This window comes from Leptonotus elevatus, chromosome 13 (assembly GCF_054856555.1).
Source record: "Leptonotus elevatus isolate MCC_2025b chromosome 13, RoL_Lele_1.0, whole genome shotgun sequence".
Classification (NCBI taxonomy): domain Eukaryota; kingdom Metazoa; phylum Chordata; class Actinopteri; order Syngnathiformes; family Syngnathidae; genus Leptonotus; species Leptonotus elevatus.
In genome coordinates this window covers 6093195-6117296 of record NC_141251.1, presented here as the reverse complement: position 1 = coordinate 6117296, position 24102 = coordinate 6093195, and the positions used below count along the sequence as shown (strand labels likewise).

General features: G+C 40.8%; 1 protein-coding gene across 3 annotated transcripts in view; it reads right to left on the bottom strand.

Moving 5' to 3' along the window:
• The window catches only part of stox1 (storkhead box 1), a 31707-nt gene that overhangs the window by 727 nt on the left and 6878 nt on the right, over positions 1-24102 (bottom strand). For all 3 annotated transcript variants that reach the window (XM_086092748.1, XM_086092750.1, XM_086092749.1), the window contains 3 exons: positions 16448-16895; positions 3081-3233; positions 232-2620 (listed from right to left, as the gene is read on the bottom strand). In XM_086092748.1, the coding sequence (XP_085948874.1) occupies positions 232-2620; positions 3081-3233; positions 16448-16784 (2879 nt within the window). In that variant the 5' untranslated portion in view covers positions 16785-16895. The remainder of the gene's footprint in view (positions 1-231; positions 2621-3080; positions 3234-16447; positions 16896-24102) is intronic.

The window sequence follows — 24102 nt, the reverse complement described above, 5'->3', positions numbered from 1 at the left end:
TTGACTGCAATGGTCTTTGGGAATACCGTGGGATTGATTCTGGTGCGAAGCTGGATAAAGCTCGAGTAACGCGGGATTTAAACACCAGCTGCAATATCGAGTTTAACTTCTCATTCCGTTTGTTGGTTACGTACAAAACTCAAAATATTTGAGGCATGTCAAATATTCCTGGTCTTGGAAGCCCTCGTTTGTGATCTCTCTTGACGCGTGTCAGCAAAAATGGCCTCTCACCGTGGAGAATCGATCCCGCTGTCTTCTGTGATGCTCTGGCTCTCAACCAGTTCTACTGCCTCTCCAGTTTCCGCCGCCCTGGGCCCGCTGAGACCAGCTCCCGTGGTCTGGGGAACTCCCCTCTTGTGAAATTCCTCCTCCTCCTGCGCCTCCTTCACCTCCCAGCGGGCCGAGTCGCTGTCCCCCTCATTGGCAGACTTGCGGACGGTCTCCGCGTCCGATTCCACCTCACTCGCCGGGCAGTAATCAAAGATGCTACTGTCAAAGGCCTCGGGAGGTTCGGGGCGGTCCAACTCGAGGCTGGACTCGTGCGGTTCTTCCTGGACAAGGACTTCGTTCCCGGAGCTTGGTTCGTCTCGAGGTAATATTTCACTCTGAGGATACCGACGTCTCCGTGTGGTTTCCCCGTGTCTGCCCGGACTCAGGGAAGCCTCCCTCGGGGCGTTTGAGCGTCTTTTGACCGAGGCGACTTGTTGACAGTGGGAGTCGTAATAGTGACCGCCGGGTTCGACGGCGTACTGGTGGTAGCCTAAGTGGGGGCGAAGGTCGTTTGGTATAATGTCCTCCTCGTTCAGGCAGAGGGAGCTGCAGGTTTCTTCGTCCTCGCGACGGTCTGTCCTCTGATAGAGTCTGCGGTCATCTTCGGTGTCCGTCCCCGAGGGGCGGTCATCAACTGCGGGTTCGATCGGATTCGGAGTCTCTTGCTCTCTGCTGACAGCGATTGCTACGTCCTTTGCGTGTTGACTTGCTGAAAGCTCATCAGGCTTCTGAGATTCGTCCTTTCGCGGTTGGGTTAGTCTGAGCGAGCGCTTCCGCTGCAAAGAGGTCAGCCCGGGCCAGGCCCGTGTTGGGATTGTGTCGGAATTGGCGTGCAGATGCGCGTCCGAGAGGCCATCGGTCGAAGCCTGGTTTTTGCCGTCTTTCGGCGGAAGCTTTTCCCGGCTGCCGTCTCTCCAGAGTCGAACTTTGTCATCGATCCGCAGCGTGCAGCTCTGCGGATACGCCGAGCCGTAGTCCGGCGGCAACTCTCGGTTGAGCTTCACGTCACAAGGCGGCGGGCGTTCGCAATCGGCATCCCTTTGCTGGTCGTATTTGTCTTCGGACGCGGGGAACTTTGCCGTTTGCTCGTCGTCCGCTACGCTCAACTTGGTCCGATGCGCGTCCCAGGATTTGGAGCGATGACTTTTTCGTTCTTTCCTCCCCGATGATGGCTTGCCCTCTTTTGGTTTTCGATGCTCCCAACCGGCTGCAGCAGCAGGAGGAATTCCAGCGTCTGGAGTATGGAACGGGTTTTCAATGCGTTTCTTGTAAAGCGATATTCCTTCCGCAGCGTCTTCCACTTTACCTGGTTGATCAATTGGGATTTCCAATCGCAGCCGGGTGGGGATCAAATCCTCCCCCTCCGGATAGTCGGCGAGACGTCCAGTAGGCTTGTTCTTGATCCTCTCCCGTTGCTTTTCCCTGGTGGAGTGCAGCCGGCGTTTGCTACGAGAGCTTTTCTGAGCGGACCTTTTCGCCGACCTGGAGGAGTGGCGGTGCCTGGGTTTCGGACTTAAGATCTCTGTGGACATTCCCTTGTCCACTCCTTTGTCCACGGCCTTCTCCCTCCTCTCTTCCAGCTTCTTCATCAGGACCGTGTGACGCGTCAGGTTGTCAACCGTCAGCTCGGGGTTGATGCGCCTGATGATGGCGTGCTCCAGATCACGGGGCAAGTTATTGAGGTCGTCTTCGTCTCTTACCGGCCACTCCTCGGGCGGGAACTGCCCGGCGAATGACGCGTACTCCTTCTTCGGCTTCTCTTTTTTACCGCCCCCGTTCCTCCGGAACAAACTGAGACCAAACTTCCTGCCCGGCTTGTTGTCCTTCTCTTTGCGGGCGGCGCCGTTGCTCGTTGCCGTAGTTTTGCTGACCTCACTCGCCTGGCAGTCCGCCGCTGTGGAGGTGGACTGATGCTGCACCGAGGGCTTGTGATCCGACGGCCGGGGCCACTTCAAGCTCTTGACTGTGCATTCGCCGACGGAGACGGCGAGAGAATGCTGATCGGGCATTGCGGACGGAGGAAGGGCGGGCGGCGTGCTCGTGGCGGGGACACTGGCGGGGGTCGGGAGCCGGCCGAAGCAGCTGCAAGATTTGCAGTGAGCCGGCGGGGGCGCCCGAGCGCTCTCCACGCAAATGTCATTGCTCAGGAGGTAAGTAATCGGAGGCGGCGAGGGAGGGTCGTCCGCCGAGCCCGAAGCCCACCAGGTCTTCTCTCGGCTCACGTTGCTGGTGATAAAATAAGTCTGAGGTGTGACGATGAAGTAGCCCTCGCCTGTGTGGTAAATTTTGCGCTCCTTGATCAGCGTGCCTAAGGTATTGTAGAGGATGTCCTGAGTTGGGATGGTTATCCCTGAAAAGTAGAGAGAGAGGTTTTTAAAAAAAAAAAATCTGCTTATGAAGTTGAAGACGACGGGGGGTCCTCGTTTGGATTGTTTCGTTCCTACGGCGTCGATGAAACCTCATTTGTTCATAAGTCAGAAAAAGCTTTAGTCTATTTTAGTCTCTTAAAGGTCCAAGTAGTCTTTTGTCCTCCATTCACTGCCAGCCCAGTTAAAATGGATTTCTGACGTCTACAGCCGTCAATGGCGTTGAATGTTGAAAAACCACTAGTAGGACTAGTTCTTTTTGCTCACTATTTTAGCCTACACAATTCAACTAGTAGCCTGCTGGACCTCACAAAATGCCAAACACTAGTTTTGCTTCAACGAGGACACCGGGTACTAGTTTTCTGGACCTTCAGCTGGATATCAAAAATGTTGAATCAATGTCGTAAACCGAGGACCCCCTTCTAAGGCTCCTCCGTAGCTTACCCGGATGCGATTTGCTCATGTGATTCACCAGAGTCTCCTGACTGACGACGGTTTGGGAGGAGTTCATGTCCGAGATGACCGAGCACAACACCTCTGCCAAAGGAATGAACTGAGACTGGGGGACGGGGCACATCTGCAACGGGGACAGGTCGCCTGGAACACATCACAAAACCCGCAGATTGTGAGACGGTGGGACTGCACACAACCGCACCTGGATTCAAAAAGCCTTTCCAAACAATCCCCAACATTTGTTCACTAACCACTTCTTAAGCCCTGACCACGGTGGTCTATTTATGCGAGTTACATGAACCGTGAAAGTCTGGCTGCGACGGACATTCCACCAGCGCCAGGACAAACCACAGAATTCCACCACTCCCACAGTAGTGACCGCAGGTCGCATGCTGGGCGGATCGCATAACCCGCGCCCCGTGTATCTTAAAGACTCCCACGCCGCGGCGGTAACCCCTTGGAAAAACATGACCACGAAAGCGAGGAAGAAGATCTGGACATATTTTGTCTTGTAGTCTCAAAGTGGTTCCATGCAATTTTGACACATCACAGTTGGACTTGCAGGGCAGACGGCAGTCATAAGGGACACGGTCAATCCATTTTTGGTTCACACTAGTTTCCATGAAGCTTTCACATCAGTACAGAGTACAATTTAAAAAAAACTTGCAGGCTAGTAATACTCCAAAATAAACCAGATCCCAGGTGAATGATTTGACAAGACAAACACCCTAAACGTGAACATTGGAAATGTTCACTCTACCGTCGCTACGGGTCGGACTCCATTTAATCAAACATTAACGTATTCTGGTATGTGCATTGACATTGAGTGGGCGTGTTGGAATATCTAAAAGTACAAAATACTAATGTCAAAACATCAGTAAATAATGCATAATATATGACAAATATAATCACTGGGGAAAAAAAACACAAATATCAGGAAAATACAGTACCTACAAAAATAGAAAACAAAAAATTAAAGATTTGACAAAATTATTTGGGGAAAAAAATTGTTGAAAAACTTATTAGAAAACCGGATATTTGGCAATTTTTTTTGAAAAAGCAGTGTATTGAAAGTAACAAAAAAAGTACTAAATAAATACCAAAACACGTCTAAAAAAAAATAAATAAAAAAAAAATAAAAAATTATGGCAGAAAAATAAAATAGAAAAAAATACTAGAAAATGTGACAAAAATATTAAATACAAACAAAATAATGAAAAAGAATACAATTGAGAAAAAAACACAAATAACCCCAAAACAATAGACATAAAATACCAAGAAATTGACAAAAGTACTAAAATATTTAACAAAAAAAAGTTGACATTGCACTACAACAATATTTGGATTTTTTGGGTGAAAAAATACAAAACATATTACAATAGCAATAAAAAAAAAGAAGATCAAATTTAGTTCTCAGTGACATCATGAATGGTGTAAAGACGCCGAGGAGGTGCTACAGGAATCTTTGAATAAGTATATTTGTATTAAAGAGCGATGTTCTACTTATTCATCTATTAGAATTTTGTTTTCTATTTTATGTTTGATTATTTATATCCAGCACTTTGTTTTAACTGAGCTTGTTTTTCCAAAGCGCTGTTGACTTGAAAATGCACTTTGATGGCAATGCTATAGAAAATGATGCAATTCTGAACGGATGCCTGTCCGCGTGTTTCCACTTGACTTTAAGCTTCAACATGTGCCACATGGCCCCCCAAACACAGCAAAGCCCCCGCTTGATGTAAAGTAAACATTTACAGCCATCACATTTGAGCCACTTATGTGCAAGACAAGAGAAATAAACAACACATCACAAAGTATCTGTCATGGGAGCGCATACAAGTCAATGAATAGTATGTTTTTTGATTGTGCGGTGACACATTTTCAAAATAAGGCAGAAAACCAATCAGCCATTGTGGATTTGTGTAATTTTGTGCTTATGCAAGTAAAAAAAAACACAATTAACAGCACTTAAAGCTCATAAGATTCACAGGCAGGGGGCTTTTTTTTTTTTTGTCAGACTGATCCTATGACACATGGAGGGATTGGGTGGGGTAGAGGAGCCCAAAATACCCCCCCCCACCCCCCACTGGACATCAATGTGAGCAAACCTCCGAGCGGATATATCTCAATACGGCTCCGGCTGGCCAGTGAATTAGCACTGCTGACTGGGCTCCTCATTGTGCTGCGCTTCTATAGGAATGCAATGCACAGGGACCACGCACTGTCAGATGACCAGACCAAAAAGGGGAAACAAGGTGGTAATGGAGGGGGTGGGGGGGGGGTCGTCTGAAGGGCTCAGAGGAGAGGAAAAGAACCAATTAACATTAGAGAGATCAATAATCTCCCAATAATCCAATCTTTTACAAATGATTTAACGCTGCTTTTCCACTATTCGTCTTAGTCTACTAGGGGATTGGATATATATATATATATATATATATTATTACATATTTTATAAAAAAATATGAGAAAAATATTTTTGAAAATATAAAACAAATTACAAAGAATACAACAACAAAAAACTTGAGGAAAAAATACAAAACCTGAAAAAACATTGAGACAATGGTACAAAATATTCAACACAATTTTTTTTTTAAATTAAAATATTTGATAAAATACACAAGCATCTGGAGAACCACACAACTCTGTGTACATAAACATTAGTAATAGTGTAAAAAAAAAAAACATGGCAAAAATACAAATCTAAACTCAATCAATCAAAAAATAATAATTTGAAAAAATACACAATTATTGGGCCAAAACACACACACACTAATATTAGAACAAAACAAGAGAAAATATTAGTTTAAAAACACACAAATATCTGGTAAACTACAAAAACCAGAACAACTATGAGAAAGGCAAACTACTACTAAGGAAAATACTGAACACAAATACAGTTTTTAAAATACACAAATGTAAAAAAATGTCTGCAAAAAATACAAAAATATATTTAAAACATTTTAAAAACGGAGAAAAAAGTCAAATATTCTTAAAAAAAAACAAGCCAAAAATATTTATACAAATAGTAATACGGCACTATTAATAGTAGTTGTATTGTGAGACATTTGCAGTGGCGAGCACCCTCTCTCCGGGGGGTGTATTCACAACCTGCTTGTGTAATCCAAGCGCAGGCGGGCCACGCCATTGCACTCATTTCATCATACGCGGCTTGAATACCCTGCTGGCTGGCTGCCATGGCAACAGCAGTGCCATCGGCCAGACAGTTTGGCTATCAAGCAGTGGATTAAGCACCCGGGACACTTGGTGTTTTCGTGAGGGGATGGAATGGAGTTGCATCATGGGTAATGTAGGAAGCAGATGTTAAAGGCACACTTCGAGAGATCTAATGCAAAAACCAAAGAAGTCTACACAAGTACTTTAATACCTCAACACTGATGAAGAGATAAAAAATAAGTCCTCAACTTTCCATGTGAGAATAAAGTGCTCCCATGGGGTGAACAGGAAATATATCTACCTTCTCTCTTTTTTTTTTTTTTAAAGTCTTTTGACCCTGATGAATGCCACATGGCTGGTTTGGTGGCTGCCGCATGAGTCTCATTTCATCACTTAACTCCTACAATAAGCCTCCTATAAGCTTCAATAAACACAAGAGGATAAAATGTCAAGAACATTTCATATCGTGGTTACACTGACCAAAAATGTATACAAGAAAATGTAAATACTGTACACACATACATTCAAATATTTTATTAACTCTCATGTTTATTAGTTAGCGGGATTACGCCCCCTCCGAAAACGTCGAGTAATGCGCTGTTGTGTGTCTACGCGGGACGTTTTCGGACTTTACGAGTCTTTCACGAGCACATTGATGTGTCTCTCGCAGCCAAAGTGGCCTCGTAAAAGTCAGAGTGCGCAGAATAATAACATGGCTCCAGACACGGCGAGAAAGGGTGTATTATCAACATAAAAACAACTCTCAACAGTGACGTTAGCAATGATGCTAACGCTAGCGTAATATGAGTTGTGTCCTGGCTGGTCCACTGTTATTAGAGATCATTTAAATTTATTATCTGCACTGTTATGATAAGTAATAATACTATCAAAACGTCCACATTAGAATAGTGATGTTAGCACTGATGCTAACACTAGCACCCACTCTTGTGTTAAAAAAAAAAAAAAGAGGAAAAAAAGTCCATTTAGGGTCACAATCTGAATGACGAGATGTTCTGAATTCAATTTGGTGTAAAATCAAATAAAATCAAAAGCGCTAATTTTTGAGTACTGACATTAGCCCCGATGCTAAGGCTAGCGCAAAATACAACATGTGTCCTGGCTGGTCCATCGTTATTATACACCATTTAAGGAAGCCGTTTTAAGTAATAATATGCCCGCGACTGCATGAATAGTGATGTTAGCAGTTAGCACTGATGCTAACTCTAGCACAACATGAGAGGTGTCCTGGCTTGTCCACTATCATTAAAGATCACTAAAACATATTTACTACGTAAAGAAAAGTGTTAAGTCAATACAAATTATGTATACACTTCAGAGCTCAATAATAATTGTTAAAAAAGGCAGTCCTTAATCCAAGCCTGTGTACCCTCAACGTGATTTTGAAGCCATTACGTATTGTTCTTTAATCAGCAGCAAAAAAAAAGAAAATACTATTTTAAATTCTTTACTAATGGACGTTAAGCACCTATAAATCAGGAATTCTTTGCCCTATTTGGATAAATATTTCGGTTGCCACGAGGCCAAATTATTACTGACTTTTTGTTAATATTAAGTGAGGGAACATGTCATTTCTGTTGAGACAACTGATCCAGGACTAGCTCAAAACAAAGTGTGGAAAAAAAAAACTAGTAAAACAACCCGACTGAAGAGGAGTTTTGTGTTGTCCGCTGTCGCCATGGAAACCTTTAGCGTGGAGGCAACCAAAGCCAAAGAAAAGGGAAGAATGCACAGTAGTATTGAAATTGTGACCCTTTGGAACCCGACAACAGCTTTTTAGACTCACTTTGTAAACCATTGACATTATGCTCAGGCCAACTTTAAAGCTACAAAGCAACTATTTACTGGACCACAATAAAAAAATATATATATTTTCCAACTTTTTAGAGTAAAAGTAAATTTCAAAAGTTTTTTTTTTTAAATTTTTTTAATTAACTCATTCACTGCCATTGACGGCTATAGACGTCAAAAATTAATTTGAACTATTGCTATTAGTTTCACATTTTTTAGCCGTCAATGGCAGTGAATGAGTTAAAAATAAAAATCTGCACTTTAGATTGGTCAACAATTATAAATATTAATAATTATATATATCACCCAAAACGTGGCCTGACCAATAGTATTTTTATGTGAAAAGAATGTGAAATTTACCACATTGTGATCACATTACTGCACGTCTTTGTGATACGCATATTGCGTGTCCCATTATCACAATTATATATTTTTGGCATATTATGCTGATGTTGTACATGACACAGTTACTAGTATATTGTGTTTTCACATTGTATTCATGATTTCCATAATTGCGGCGATATGATGATTAAGTCTGTTAAGTCCGCTCTGAAGGTACGTCCCGCCAGGCCAATGCAAAAACCTGAGACTTGAAACAAGACAGACGTGTCTTTGAGAGCTCACTGTGAAACGTGATACTAATGTGTGCGAGCGGGCGGGGGGAGACAGCAGCAGACAGCAGACATAAAGAACCGCCTTCGCATTGCCAGACACGCAAACTCAATTGACGTTGTTGTTGTTGAATGTTTTATCTTTATCGCAAATGTGTTTAAAATTCTTTATGGCCTTGGATGGGAGCAATTATGACAAAAATTCAGACGGAAAGGGAGACTATAAAGAGCCCAGATCAATGGGAGTGCAACCAAGATTGTTATAAGATGTGGGAGGGGGAAAAAAAGTACTGTAGGTACAGTATTAGGGAGAAAAAACATGAGTCAAGTTAGAGGATTATGGAGATATTGTTGAAATGAGAATTTTTTACATTAAAAAAAAAAGTCTGATTTTAACAGCAAGTTTTAACCAGAATAAAATCATACTTTTATAAGAAATGGCCCTCATTCCCGGACTTCCTCGTCAACTCGCATCGCAACTTTTTCTTTCTTTCTTTTGGATTTCTTATTGCTAAGGTCACGTGTGAAGTGTGAGGATCACCTTACACCCAAATATTTATTTAGCGCCGCCTCCGTTTTCACCTCCAACCTGAGCGTTGGTGTGCGAGATGCCGACCACATGCAGAATCCCGCCCCCATTCTAACCCCGTTTAATTGAGAGCGATGGTCCTCATTGGATGCAGATGCCGAGCATTTCCTTTGACTTCCATCACCATGATGGCCTCCTTCCAAACGTTCTACGCATTGAAAGTAGAACAAATTTACATATTAGATCATCATTCCCCGCGCTCAAGTCTGAATTTAATATTTTGCAAAAATAAAGCCTTCCTGATCCACCAAAAATCTAACATTTTCTGAGAGTAACATAAAAAAGAAAAAAAGAAAAAGAACATTATGAGAATCGAATCACAACATTATGAGGAAAAATTCAATATTTTGCAACAATTTAGAATATGATAAAAACGAAAAAAAAAAAAATAATAAATTCACAAGCGATTGTCTTCTTCTACCACTTCCGTAGCATTTTCGCAAAGCTGGCACACCTCACCGCAATTCCTACAAACATTCAGTAGTGTCAGGAGAGTTGAGGCTGTTTTTATTGTAAATTCAGCGTAATACGCTGTCGTTGAGTCATTTGTCAGGGGCCGAGTGAGAATCAAAACAAATCCGACGAGGGAAACTCAAGCTGCTGCTGACACGGTGGACAGACTTCTTCTCTGTTTTTATTGGCGCCAAAACCATTACTGTCGACCCCTGCTAGATCGCGGTTCAGCCGTCGCGTAATAATGTCTGTTCCCACAGATACAAGGGATATATAAAAAAAAAAGTCTACACACCCCTGTTAGTTAACATGCCAGGCTTTTGTGATAAAAAGGGGACTGACAACAGCTGAAATTTTAATTGGGGTTAGCCGGAGGCACTTAAAATGGTGGCCGGTGTGTGCTAAGCTAATTCTAATTTAACACTAGTTTGAATGTGATTGTTGAACCAAGTAACTGTAGCTAGGTGTAATTAATTTTAAGTAAAGCAACTCGCTGTAACTAAAATAAGGTCATCAAACAATGTGACGAAAAGTCTGATAGAACTTTATTTGGGGTTCATCAGAAGCACACAAAATGGTGGCAGGTGTGTACTGACTCACGTAGCAGTTGTTTGATGGTTTATAGTTACTGTACCGTAACATAAATAGTCGTTTCCATTAGCCCATCTATGGCGTTTCACACCAAATGTTAGCATTAAACTAACGCAGTTTTCATCAATGAAATGATATGTTTTGATTGGAACTTTTGGTTAAACGTGTTTAAGGTATATTGCGGATGAGGTCTAAAACTAGGAAACTTGAAATCCCGCAAAAAAACGGGCATTGACCGTACAGTACTGACATACCTTCTGCTTCTGAATTTGGGTTCAAAATGTCGGCCTGGCAGAATGGGGGATGTGCGGGAGCTTCCTCGTCCGTGCAGAAAGGATGCAGGGTGAAGACAACACGTGCAAGCAATATGAAAGAGGTCAAGGCTTCCTGCTGTCTGGCGGCTAGCATAAACATTCAACATAGCGCACGAGGAAACGTGGCCGAACATTAGCTACAAACTTTCCGCCTGGTGGGACACACGGCTCATCGTGTAAGTTTACAAAACAAAAAGAACCTCAGAGGAATATTTTATATTGTCAACTATGCTTTTTTATTTTTTATTTTTTTTACTGTGGCTAATTTAAAAAGAAAGCGAAAAACTTAACTTTAGGGCATTAAGCCATATTTATTAACTTTTAAAATTATTATTACATACATATAATCTAGCCAGATATTATAATTTAGAGCCATTATGAGAGGGCAATAAAAAAATAACTATACACATACAAAAAATATATATATATATATATATATATATATATATATATATATATATATGAAAATAAATTAAAAAATATAAAAATAAAAAAAGAGCAATGATGATGACATTACCGAATGAACAATACTGAGCTCTTTAGAAGAAAAAAGAAAAGAAAAAAAAAAGAAAATAACTACTCGAAATAAAGACAAACAAATCCATTAATGCTCCCAATTAGGACCACACACACAATCATATTAAATTAATCACCACACTCTATGCTCGTTTGTTTTTGAAGCCACCTGATCCGCGGCCGCTTGTTAGCAAGAAACCTTTGACCTTTGACCTGCGCTGCTCAATTAGGACGGCGCAAGCCATTTTAAAGCCTGGCCAGAGACTGTGGGAGGGCATCGTGCTTAATAAGCTAACATCTGGAAGAATTATGACCATTAGTGGTGCACTTTGAGGGTCACGCCTCGTGTTAAAGTACGACACTTGAGGAGAAAAGTAAAGGGTGGGAGTGAAGCGAAATCCCGGGGGAAAGGTGTTAAAGCATTTCAGGAATGCTTAGCTAAGCTAAATGCTAAGCTAAGCTCACATCGGGGGATGGACGAGGATAGTTTTGCTGTAGGTGCGACACGAGATACCTCATTACACCTCCCCGTCTAGAGCCGCATAAATGTTTTAGCTTGAAGAAGAAAGAGGCTAAATAATGCAGAAGCAAAGTGAAGCAGCTAGCAGTTAGCACCTACAGAACTATTTTTTCCACTAGGTTTAAGATAAGATGGAAATAAATGACTAACGTTGTGTATGTGTGACTTATAGGCAAGCTATCAAGGACTCAAAAAGCTCGCAACTAAATGCTAGCTGAGCAGTAATGTAGAAATGTTTAAAAAAAAAAAAAATTTAAAGGACAATAACATGGCGTGTGATTTCTTGAGGTGTGATTTTTGTTTTAAAGTGAAGAAACGTAATTCCACAGCAAAGGCAGTTATCTGCCTCTGCATAAACCGTTTTTATTACAAATACAACGGTGCCTTAATTTTGTTTTAGTTTGGCCGATGTTTATTTTAAGATCCTAAACAGTCGTACTTCACATAAAATGACAATTACACATTGTGTATTTAAACAGCCCAGCAGCTGCTTAAAGAAAGCCCCTACTAGCTTACTGCTAACGCAAATTAGCATCTATGTTGCAGAGCTTTAACTGTTTCGGCAATGAATTGAACACTGAACACGTTCAAAAACAAATCTCAGAATTCACTTTACTGAATCTTCAAATAACTGTATTCAAGGAAAACAAAGTGAAACTGTAAAATAGGCGCTAAATCCTCTCTGCATGCCGTTTAAATGCATAGACAAACATTAGCAAGAACCGCTACCGTCTCGTGTCACTAATAAAAACAATTCCTCTGTAGGAATGTGATATTATTCTTTAAAACAAACGCAAAAGAGGAGAAAAAGAAGACCCCGAGGTCAACTTCTGTACAACTGAGACCACTTCCCGCTTGGGTAACCATGATGCATTAAGTCAAAAACTCCCTCTCGGCCCCGCTTTCCCACGTTTTTCAGGTCTAACTGAGACGGCTGTGATAATTAAATTGAGCCGCCATCATGGAAAGGAAGGATCCCCTCACTGACTTAAGTGTCTTTTTTTTTTTTTTAATAAAAGAGTACTTGTTATAATGCGATTGTGTGCTGTGAGGCCACGGCAACACGATACCTTTCGGCTAAAAACACGAGCCCCTCTTCCTAGTCTGTCAAATGTCAAATACCACATTCACAAGACCGTGTCAGGTTCGTCTTCTATTGTTAAGGCAGCGGTCGTCCTGGTCAAAATGGTTACTTTATTGCTAAGATGGCGCCATTCCAAGCGTAATCTCGTCTTGTGGTACCGCACAACTTGTCACAACGCGTCTCGTAACTTAGCGTTAGCCGCTTTCACGCTGGCTTCCAAAGTGCCATTTTGTTATTTACGACTTGACCAGTAGGAGGCAGTAGAATGCAGGCATGCAAACGAAAACGAAGAGGAGTCTCAAATTTAATGTACATGACTCGGTAAACTGTAGTTAAATGCCTGTGAACAACATGTCTCGCGGGGACCCCAGTTTGAGAACCACTCCTATAGATCATTAGACCCACAGTTGCCAAACTGAGGTCAGGCCTCAGTACACTAAATGGCTCCCTGCTCAACTTTTATTGGGGAGGACCCAAATGGAAAAAGTTTGTGACTTAAAGCCAAAGCAGAAAACAAAAGGGAAATGAAAATAAAACCTTACAATTAGCTTGTATAAATCTTCTTATGGCCTTTGCGCGTTTGTGACTTCAGCCAATTCCTTGTGTTCCCGACTGACATATTTATTGTATAGCGGGGACCGTGTCAAGGCCTGACATCAATCTAGCAGTCCAAGAGAGCAACTGAACTAGACCTCGGGTGAAGGGGGGGGTCGCATTAATTGTGGTGGTCAGCCGCTTGGCAAACTAGTAATTCAGCGCAGGCCGATTGTCTGCAAGTCGGCGGTAAAGCAACTCATTTCCATACAAATTGCCGCGATGTGAAGCCAAGGGCGCATATGAGGATCTGGAGGGCGGCCATGAAAACAACTTGTGTGCATTGTGCTCGCATAGTTTAGTATGTGCTTACGTTGTGTGCCTGATTGTTGGCTATAGGAGCACAAAGTGTCTCACATGGGGATGACATGTCAAGCACCCCCCCCCCCACCAGGTCATCACATCACACCCTGCCAGTTGTGTGGTCCCCCCCCTGCACATTCCTCCACAACATATGTGTGTGCGTGATACCGCCTTGAAGACATACTGTTTAACTCAAAACAGTTGTTTACTTGAAAACAGTATTTTAGATGATATTAATATATCAATATTGCTGACACGCCATTTTTTTGAAAACATGAATGTTAGGCAAGGTGTCGCAAAGTGGCAGTCTTTCATCAGTTTCTTTAAAAATGACACATTTCTGTGTGCTGAAAGCTGTATTCAGTGAAAAGGAAAAAGCAAAGTAGCGGTCCATGTTTGCTCACGTCGCCATCTACTGGCTTGGCATGCATGCAACGTTTTCAGCCATTTCGACAACATTAGTTGGGTTTCCATCCAACCATTTTTATTTGAATTTTCAAGAAATGCGAAAATAAAACTGAATTGAAACGCTAGAAATTCAAAAAAGGGCCCAAAATTCGCACAAATGTTTTTACACTGAGAGGGGGTGGATTTTGAAGCATATCGAAAAAAGGAAAATGCAAATTTGGGCTATGGAAACAAGCTTGCGAATAACCGCTGAATACGTCACACGTACGTTTGTAGTCCCAAAGCAATGTCGGACAATAAAGTAAGGTATGAACAGAAATATTTTTGGAATTAATTAAAGAAGTGAATATGAATGCTATTTTAAGTGGAAAACAGCAGAGAAACGCTACGGTTTATCAATAAATACAGAAGAGAACTCGTACGACGTCATCGCACGGCGCAGTCGCTTCCTGGTCTTCTGCTTTTAAATTACTGGTGGATCACATCTCTAAAAGTGTATACTGCCACCTACAGCGGCGGAGTCCCCTCTCAATATTCGCAAAAGAAGAAGAGATGAAAACGGGCATAAGTCCCATGTCCGTTTTCCGCATTATCAGTAAAATCGCTTAAATTTTTTTAAACAATTGGATGGAAACCTGACCAATGTCATCAGTATGTAAACAGGAAAAAAAATACAATTCACTTCTTACTGGGTCGTTAAACGTAGGCTAAAAGCCTGCAAAGCGGCAGCTCTGGTTACAATGTCAGACTCTGATTTACTATCTTCCATATGTGCGACAAACTGAGCTTTGAATTCCTGATTGTAAAGTCACAAAACATAAAAAATAAGCTGGTGTAACCACTCACGAAGCTATCATTAGGGCTAAAACAACACACACGGGCTGACTTATCATTTGACTGGCTGGTGATGTCACACATGTACAACACATGACATCAGGCCATAGGAAATGACATACTTTGCTACTATTGGGACGCAATACAAAAGCTGCATTGAAGGATACAAATGAGCAAGTTTGAGTTTAACATAACGTTTATTAATTTAGTGTGGTTGTTTACACAACGGCACCATTTTGAAAGCTGTTTCGAATGTTATGGTACCTTGTTAATTACGAGATGGACAAAATATTAATAATTAAGATTGCACAGTACATCAACAAGCTTTGGGGACATTTTACACAGCTGACAGCTCGAAATGTTGTACTAAAAAAGGAATATCAGGGGCAATTTCTCTTGTTGTGGTACTAAGAAGGCATTGCTAAATTTATGAACACATTACATTGTGAACATTTAAAAACAGTACAGTATACAGCATATGTATGGGCAGCTGGTATAATACTGCAATTTTTTTGTACACTTGCATTAGATGGTGCAGGTGTACCTAATGTGATGACCAGTTAATGTACAGTATATGTACACATTTTAGGTCCATTTTTATGGCTTTGAAGCCTCAGTGTGAAGCCTCATAAAAGAATACAACTTGATGGAACCGTTAGCTTCTTACAAGCATGATATGACTAATTAGCTTCTTACATACCTAATACAAATGTACAATTAAGAAGTATACTTATAAGTGGGCTTGCGTTCGCGTTTTATGTCACACATCAGTTGCCATGACGACTACTATACTGTCAGTTGGCAAATACTTTTAGTGTATTACCGACACTTCCCCCGTAAAGGAAGCCATTTTGTAGTTAGAAGTGGAACTTGTTCGCTGCCGTAAACACGATTAGGGAATGGGAATTTTGGGTACCAGTGAGCTCCAATTTTAATACATACAAGACAAATATAAATAATCACAGGAACAGACAAATTGCGAGGGGAAAGCATTAGGCTACTTGTAGTCTGAAAAATACAGTAATTCTGACAAATTTGCTAGCTTAATGCTAACACACAATGCAAAACCACATAGATGCGAAAAAAGCACCAATGACGTGGTCTTTAAGCCCTCTTAGGAACATACATTTGACATGTAAACAGACATGTATTCCTTTACCCCATGAAAAATAATAACTGATGCCTACTGAACAGTTGTGAACGTTTTCGTGTACAGACGCGTGGGTTACACTGCCCCCAGTGGCCAAAGCGTGCACACCAGGAAGAGACGTTTAACGAATTAATCAGGAGACACAAATAGTTTGAATGTTAATATTCTATGTGTTAGTAGGCCTACTATATATTTTTTTTATTAAGTACAATATTGCAGAGTGATATTTTCTCACAAAAGAAAGGAAAACACAAAAGTTTAGTTGGTGTTTTATGGGATGCTGGAACAATTTGAGTCATTATTCAAACGGCTACTTATGATGGCTCAAGTATTTTTGTGTCGTACTTACTATAAAATTAAGACGCAGCAGTGCTGTATAAGCGAGTCAAGTGTGCAAGTTCTTACCCACGGCTCTGATGACCAAGCCCGTGGCTGACTTGAGCGCTCGCCTCATCCACGCTTCCCTCAGCACTTCCAAGCTAGTCGAGCTTCCCCGGATAAAAAGCACCAAGCTGTCCATCCAACCCTGGAAGTGCACCTCGCCCATGGCGCGCACCAGCCGTTTATTCCAGAAGCTACGCAGGTTCTGCGCCTTGAAGTCGGCAAACACCTCCAGCCCGGTGGCGGTGGAGCTCCGGCGGCTCTCCTCCGCCGATTCGTCGTGGTCGTCGTCGTCGGGGCCGAAGACCACCGCCAGGGAGGCGGCGGAGAGCTGCACGATCCGTGGCGGGTGGAGCGACATGTTAGCCGCTGTCCCGAGTTCCAGAAACCAGTTGGACTTGTCGAGTTAAACTGCAGTTTTGTTTCTTGGAAGCATAGCCGGGGAGCGACAGGTCCTCCTGCTGAGAGGGTCCTGACATGAGTGAGAGAGAGACGAAGGAGGGTGGAAGAGGAGGAGGAGGAGGAAGAAGGGGAGGGGGGGGGTGCACAGGTGGACCGCCCACTACTTACAGGTGTGTGTGCATTTCCCATCATAATAAAAAGAACAATAATAATTCGTCAATTCTAAAAAGAATTGCAGTTACGCAAAAAAAGAAATAAATAAAGCTAAAAAATTGACTGCAAAACAAGTATTTTCTCAATTTTATTTAGTATACATTTTTGATATACAGAACATTTGGGTGGAAGTGACAAAATTAAAATTAAATCATAAAAAAATATTCATACATCAAATATGGAAATTTAATGAAATAAATTAAAACATACTGAAATAATAATAACGATAACACTGAAAATTATTCATGGTACATTTAGAGTTATTCATTTAATGTTGGCACTCCTGGTCTTCCATGAACAGGTGTGGGTTAAAAGTTATTTGAAACTAACATATTTTTGAATACAACAAAACGATCTAAAAATGGAAATGTTTACATTTTTAAAGCACACAGGTAGATATTAAAATGTTTCAAATATTAAAATATGTATAATTTTTTTTATCATTGTTGCTGTAAGTATACAGGTAGGCTATAGCAACTTGTGCAATATAAAGGTTAATTTAAAACAATTTGAATAAAAAATAACTCATATTTCTAACAAAACATTTAAAAATATGGAAAATAGAATTACATATTTAAAAACAACTTATTATAATCAATATTGATATATTGCATATTAATTAAATGTTCCACTTCAGTTACAGGGGAAAACCCCCCAAATAATAATTAATTATTAATCCACTATATATACACCTACCTTTGCAAATATGCTTTTAGAAATCATGTTTATTTTTAAACAAAATGAGTTAAAAAAAAATATTTTTAGTAATAGTTCACAGTAGTTGCTTCTTCAACCGTGCTCGGCATATTACATACTGCAACAACACTAACATGCTGCTTAAACAATATCATACAAAAAAATAATTCATACATTTGAATCTTTGTAAAGGCATAACGTTTGATGCAGCTCACAATAAGATTGTGCAGACGTACCCAATGTCATAACCGAAACATAACCCGAATGGTCGTCCATATGGCACTAAAATAAAAAGAGTCAGTAAAGCTCATTTCCAAATGTCCGATTTTGCATTTGTTCTCCTGCAGAAACTCATTACAACATTTTGCCTCAAAAATGAGAACCACATCTCCCCTTTTTGACGACGCTTTTAGCGAATCCCTCCGACCTCGTATATCACACGCGCTCAGAAAGCTTTTTTGGCTTTACTTTTAAGCGGCGCTCGGGCCCCCCGAGAGGCCCCGGGTTCCATTCTGCCTGTTAGTATTAAGAGTCTGCGTGCAACAGGATATTGAGCTTCCTCTGCACATGAAAAGAATACACCGGCGCGGCCAACGGACGATGGCTGACTTCATCCTTCCAGAACAATGTTGAAAAGTTCAAAGCGAAGACGCCGCGTGATTACGTTCAATCTGGTTTGCGATGTCAAGGGCGGGGGTGGGGGGGGGGGGGGGGTGTCCGCGCTCTACATTGGGTCACTATAGGGTGAAAAGTCAGAACATTTACTTGATTTTGCTGGGAAGATTTGGAAAATTAGGATGTTGGCATGAAACAATTTCACTTGAGGAAAATGGCTGCCCCAATTTTTTTTTTTTTACAAATGAGTGCTGGCTGCACATCGACAACATAAAAACTGAAACCCTTGATGCCATTTTGAGGCTCCATATACAAAACACTATTGTACTGCTACTGTACCAGCTCTTCGTTGAACCACAAAAACATGGTGCAATTGTCAAGGAAGGAGATATCCACAAAGAGAGGGAACAGGTGAGAAAAAAGGAGATGATTTGATGGATTATAATCATATTTTCCTGCTTGGCCATCACTGCTACCCTTCCGTGGTGAAACCATATTGAACCACAAAAACATGATGCGATTGTCAAAGGGGAAGTGGATAGCTATAAAGAGAGAAAACAGGTGAGAATAAAAGGAGATGATTGGATGGTTATCTTATTTTCCCACTGGGCCTTCACTGGTACCTTTCTGTCGTGAAACCATATTGAACCACAAAAACAGGGTGCGATTGTCAGGGAACAAGTGGATGGGCCCAAAAACAAACAAACAAAAACCTTCTGTACTGAATACTGAAAATGTATTGCATCTTAAAGTTAAATAAAAACTATGTCCAAAAAGTTAGAAAAACGGTTCTACATGATTACAATTTTATCATAAAGTCAAATACAACTAAACTGAAGTAATAGTTTTGCATACCACCACACTGTTTTCAATTGCTCTCAAATCTCACGTAGCACTTTTCCACAAGTGTGACTTTCTGTAATTATTTTTCTTTGACTTGGTTATTTATTCTTCAACAAGTCGATTTATATCTTGGTTACACCTACAATAAACCATTCCCGACTCCAACAATTGGTGATTTCCTGCACGGGAAAATGTTGCTATTATAAAAACTCTGTTAACAATCAAAAGTCGATCAGATATGTGGTAGAAAAAACACACAGCATGCTATATCCATTTTTTTTTTACAGAATACGCATTAGGAGGAAAATTAAAAAAGCGTTCCCATTGTTTGATACTAACGCAGACCAGATGAAAAATATGACAAATATTGTTGTTGGACAACAGCGCATGACCCGCGTGGCAAATGTGAGGTGTCTTTCTTCCAAAAATGTTTAGTCTGCCAGTGAGAGTGATTATCAAGAAGCAAAAGTTGAGCCCACAGTTAGCATAATTACGGCAAAACCCGCACCCCCGGCTCTGTCCATTTCCATACGCTAAGTAGTCTCAGGTGCTTACGTGGAGCCGACGGCCTTGATGTGATCAGGGCGTATATTTGGAATGTGATCAGTGTGTCACCAACATCTGGTCCTGCGAGGAGAACTTGGCTTTCGGGATCCAACCAAAACACCCCAGAGGGCTTCCTCTTTACCAGCGTGCCAGGAATGAACTTGACCCCAATCGTCAGGCAACACACGCTTCGTACACTCTTACCATCTGACGATTTGGGACAGTTTAGTGACCTGCTAATATGATTAGACCAGTGCTAGCTTAACATACAAATTTATTTCATTCTGTGACCACGTAAAACCACAAAAAAAAAAAAAAGTTCCAGCCTAACCACCCCTCCACCCAAAAATAAAATACAATTGTAATGTGGTTTTGACAACTTTTCACTAAAGCGTCTCAACTCCTCTCAGATCATCATTAAGGCACTAATATTAGCCATTCTTCACAGATGATAAGGAATATATGACATAGTGCATACCGTTATACCATTGCGATCAATCTGCTTAAAAGGATTACAGCATCGTAACATAGATGCTATTTAGCGTTAGCATTAAGATAGTGGCCTGAAAAGCTCAACTATGTGCATTTTTTAAATACACAAAATGTAATTCTCCCTGTGTTATCTTCAAATTGACAGTAAACGTCAACTGTGAGTGACAATAATCAGCTTGAATCCTCTTTTTAAATAAATGAATGAAAGTGCATTGGCGATTGTCAGGTCTATCAACACAAAAGTCAAATGTCACAGTAAAAAGCTCGTGCATCAAGTTGTTGTTTTTATGATTTCCAACAAAATTCTTGTCCGAACTTGTGGCACTACGGAGGTGGTGTGCAATTACCACCTTAGCCTTAGCAGCAAGGCAAAACATGAGCAAAACAGTTCTGTCTGGATTAAAGATCTAACGTTACATTTAGCGATAAGTGCTCAGGGGCAATTTTTTATTTTAAATGCGTAATGACAACTCATCTAGCTCAAACTAGTCCAAGCTAGTTAAGGCAACGTTGTGAGTTAGTCTTTGGATAGTAGTTTGGCCTCCTAAAAATTCTTATATTATTTATTTAATGTATTTTCCCTCAAAACCCATTTAAATGATTTTTTTTTGTAGCTTCTATATAAAAAAATAATAATTTAAGATTACTTTTTGGGGGGGGGGGGCTACTTAAAATCCTATATATTATTTATTGAATCCCCCCCCCCCCCCCCCTCAATAATAACCTTTCCCATAGAAACGGAATAAATAATTTCCTGTATTTGTGATCCTGTAAGACTTTGTACAAAAAATACACTTATTGTTCGGGCTACTTCAAAATCCATACAATTACACATTTTTTCTCTCCATTTTACCCACAGAAAATTTAAATAATGTATTTTATAGTTATGTGATTTACTAACTAAATAATGGTTTATGTTTTACTCTTAAATCTTTGTGCAGTTTGTCCCGTTTTTCTTTTCTTTTTTTTTTACTCGCGACTGCCGCCTCTGGCCCAAAGCGTAACTGCAGCATCTGTGTCAGGCTTATTTCATGGTGCGCGTGCGAGTACGTGCACGATCTTAAAGCCACAGCTAAGAAAAACTCGAAAAACTAATTAGTCATAAGTATGAATTGCTAAAGTCGACTATTGAGTCACGTTGGATTAATAAGTTTAGCTTTAAACCAAAAGATGGGACAGAAATAACCCACCACCCCACCCGCACCCCCCTTTTGTAGTAGTTAGCAGGCGATGACTGACTGAAGGTTTACACACACAAAGGCCCTGTGGACATGAAGCATGTCACAATCAGGTGCGAGTTGTCCGCCAGCTGCACTCGGAGTGTCCAAATGTCACATTTACACAAAGTCAAGCTACGCTGCAGTCGGGAATGCTGAAGTGTTCTGGGTTGTGTTGTCACAACAGGCTGAGCAGGCGGGATGGACGTCCGCTATGTAAATAGCGCGACCGACTGTTAGCAGGCTAATAAAAACAACAATGGAAAAGACGTAGTCTGCCATCCAACGATTGCTCACGAGTAACTGAGAAGAGGCTAAATGTAGCGTTCCTAAAGAAACAACATGCGATCCGTGCGCTCGTCATTCACCAGACGCATTCAAGAGTTTTGATCGTCCCTTTTGGAACGCTACGGAGGGTTGCTCACAATTCTCGGCAGAGAGCCGGCCGCCGTGCTACGTCACTACGCACTGAATGAGTAAATAAAAATGGCAGTGTAAATGTATTAAACTGGAAATGATTTTTGAAAAATTTACCTCATAGTTATGTTAGTAACAACCAAATAAAATACTATAGCGCAAACTTGTCATTACAGTCGGGGTTGCTTTTAACAGAAGTAGCCCACAGAGGGGACCAGGTGTCTTCTAAGTGATTTATTTTATAATACTGAATATGGGTTACTACTAGGGATAGGAATAAAATTAAAAAACATTCACAGTAAAAAAAAATTGTTAAAGAAAACTAAAGTAATAAACTAAAACTGAGGGAAAAAATTTTAGTAAAAAAAATGCTTGAAAAAAATGAAAATAAACTACGTTACATGTACAAAATTAATTACAACTATAATTTTCAATGTATTTATTTCTGTATTAGCACGTCCGTTAGCCGGGTTGTTCTTGGGGGTGGCGCTATTTGTCTCTGGCGGTTTCCACTTAAAACGATGGCTATATTCCTTCATCCAGATTTAGCAAAATACTGCATAACCAGTGGCAATCAGTCATGTCGCTTCCGGCTAACCCTGATGGCCAACTAACGCTCCACTTTTAGTGTTTACAGGTGCGCCCCCCGCAACCCCCCTCCCCTCCCCCTCCCTCAGATGCAGGCCACTGAGCCGTAATAGCCGTATATCTTAAGCGCTCCCATGTGACGACTTTCAGGGGGTAAAAAGAAAAAAAAACATAGGTTGGTTTTATAGGCGACAAAGTCACGAATAAATGCATTGATCAGCTGGTTTGTGAAGCAGCATTGAGTGCAGCCAGCTGTGTCGCAGGTTCAATGTGCATAAAAATGGATAAACAAAACAATGTGGAGCAAGCACAGAGGTGATAATATTAAATACAGGAAAACAAAAAAACTGCAATTAAATAATGATGTAATTAAAATGTTTTGCACATACAATTTAAATACAGATTACGGGCAATTGATACGACAAGGCGTATTCTATAATGCAAACTTTTATTAAGGCGTAACATCCTGCCAAAAGACTTTCAAAACAAAAGCATGTAATAAAATAAGTTTCAGCACGTTTTGGCCCCATAATGACTTATTTAGCAGTCACACTCACAAGCACAAAATGTGTGACCGCTAAATAAGCAGACCCTGTGGCAAAAAAAAAAAGTGCGGCGAAACGGATTATACTGTAGGCTTTTATTTTGAGGATCAGATTTTTCCCAGGATGCAGTGTTAATTTTGACAAGCAATTTTAATTTAGTTTTAGTTATATTGATTAAAATTAATTAAAGTTTTAGTCGTAATTTAGTCATCTGATTGTATATTAATCTTAATCCAATTTTTATTTTATTTTTTTACGAAAAAAAGAGCAATTCAAGTTGACTAAATTGACAGTTTAGTCAATATTTGTAAATGTAGTTAGGAACATGCTCTCTCCCTTCCAAAAAAATGCCATTTGGCTTTGCCTAAAATCAAACACAGCCCAAATCACTTCCAATCAGCTACTGATGCTCATCATTGCAGCCTGCAATATGTCACCGAGCACCAAAATTAAGATCCAGGCAGTTTCTATCTAAACGGAAACAGAATCTTGAAACTGCTTTGAAAACTTTGGTGGTCATGTGACTTAAAAAAAAAAAAAAAAAGAGCAGCATATGTGCTTCATTAGTGAGGCGCGCTTTAGGCACAGGAACAAAAAAAATCACATTGGCTGGCGTAAGTGAATAAAACGTAAATGTATGCAGACAAAACGAGCTGGGATGAAAATGCTTCCTTTAAGTCATCCAAGGTGACAGAAGCATGCAGGAAATGTCTCGCCGCTACTTCCTGTTGAGCTACAGAGTGAGGAAGTGATGCCAACAGAAGTCACAGGGGGCCAATATTGGGAAACAATGCATAAAAACATGTCATGGGAGGGAGACATTCCATCCAATTTTGAGTACTTTGGGGTCATGGATGGGTAAGATGGAGGTTTTATTGATTTCTATTTTTATTTCAAACATCACATTTTCTATAATTTCTGACTAAATTATCACGAGAACACATGCTTGTTTTGTCCCACGTTGATGTTTCCTGTACTAACCCTCAAGGGTGCCTAATGGAGAGCTAATTAACTCATTCACTGCCATTGACGGCTATAAACGTCAAAAATTCATTTGAACTATTTCTATTGGTTTAGCTTTCCCCCCCACTTTTGTTAAGAGTAT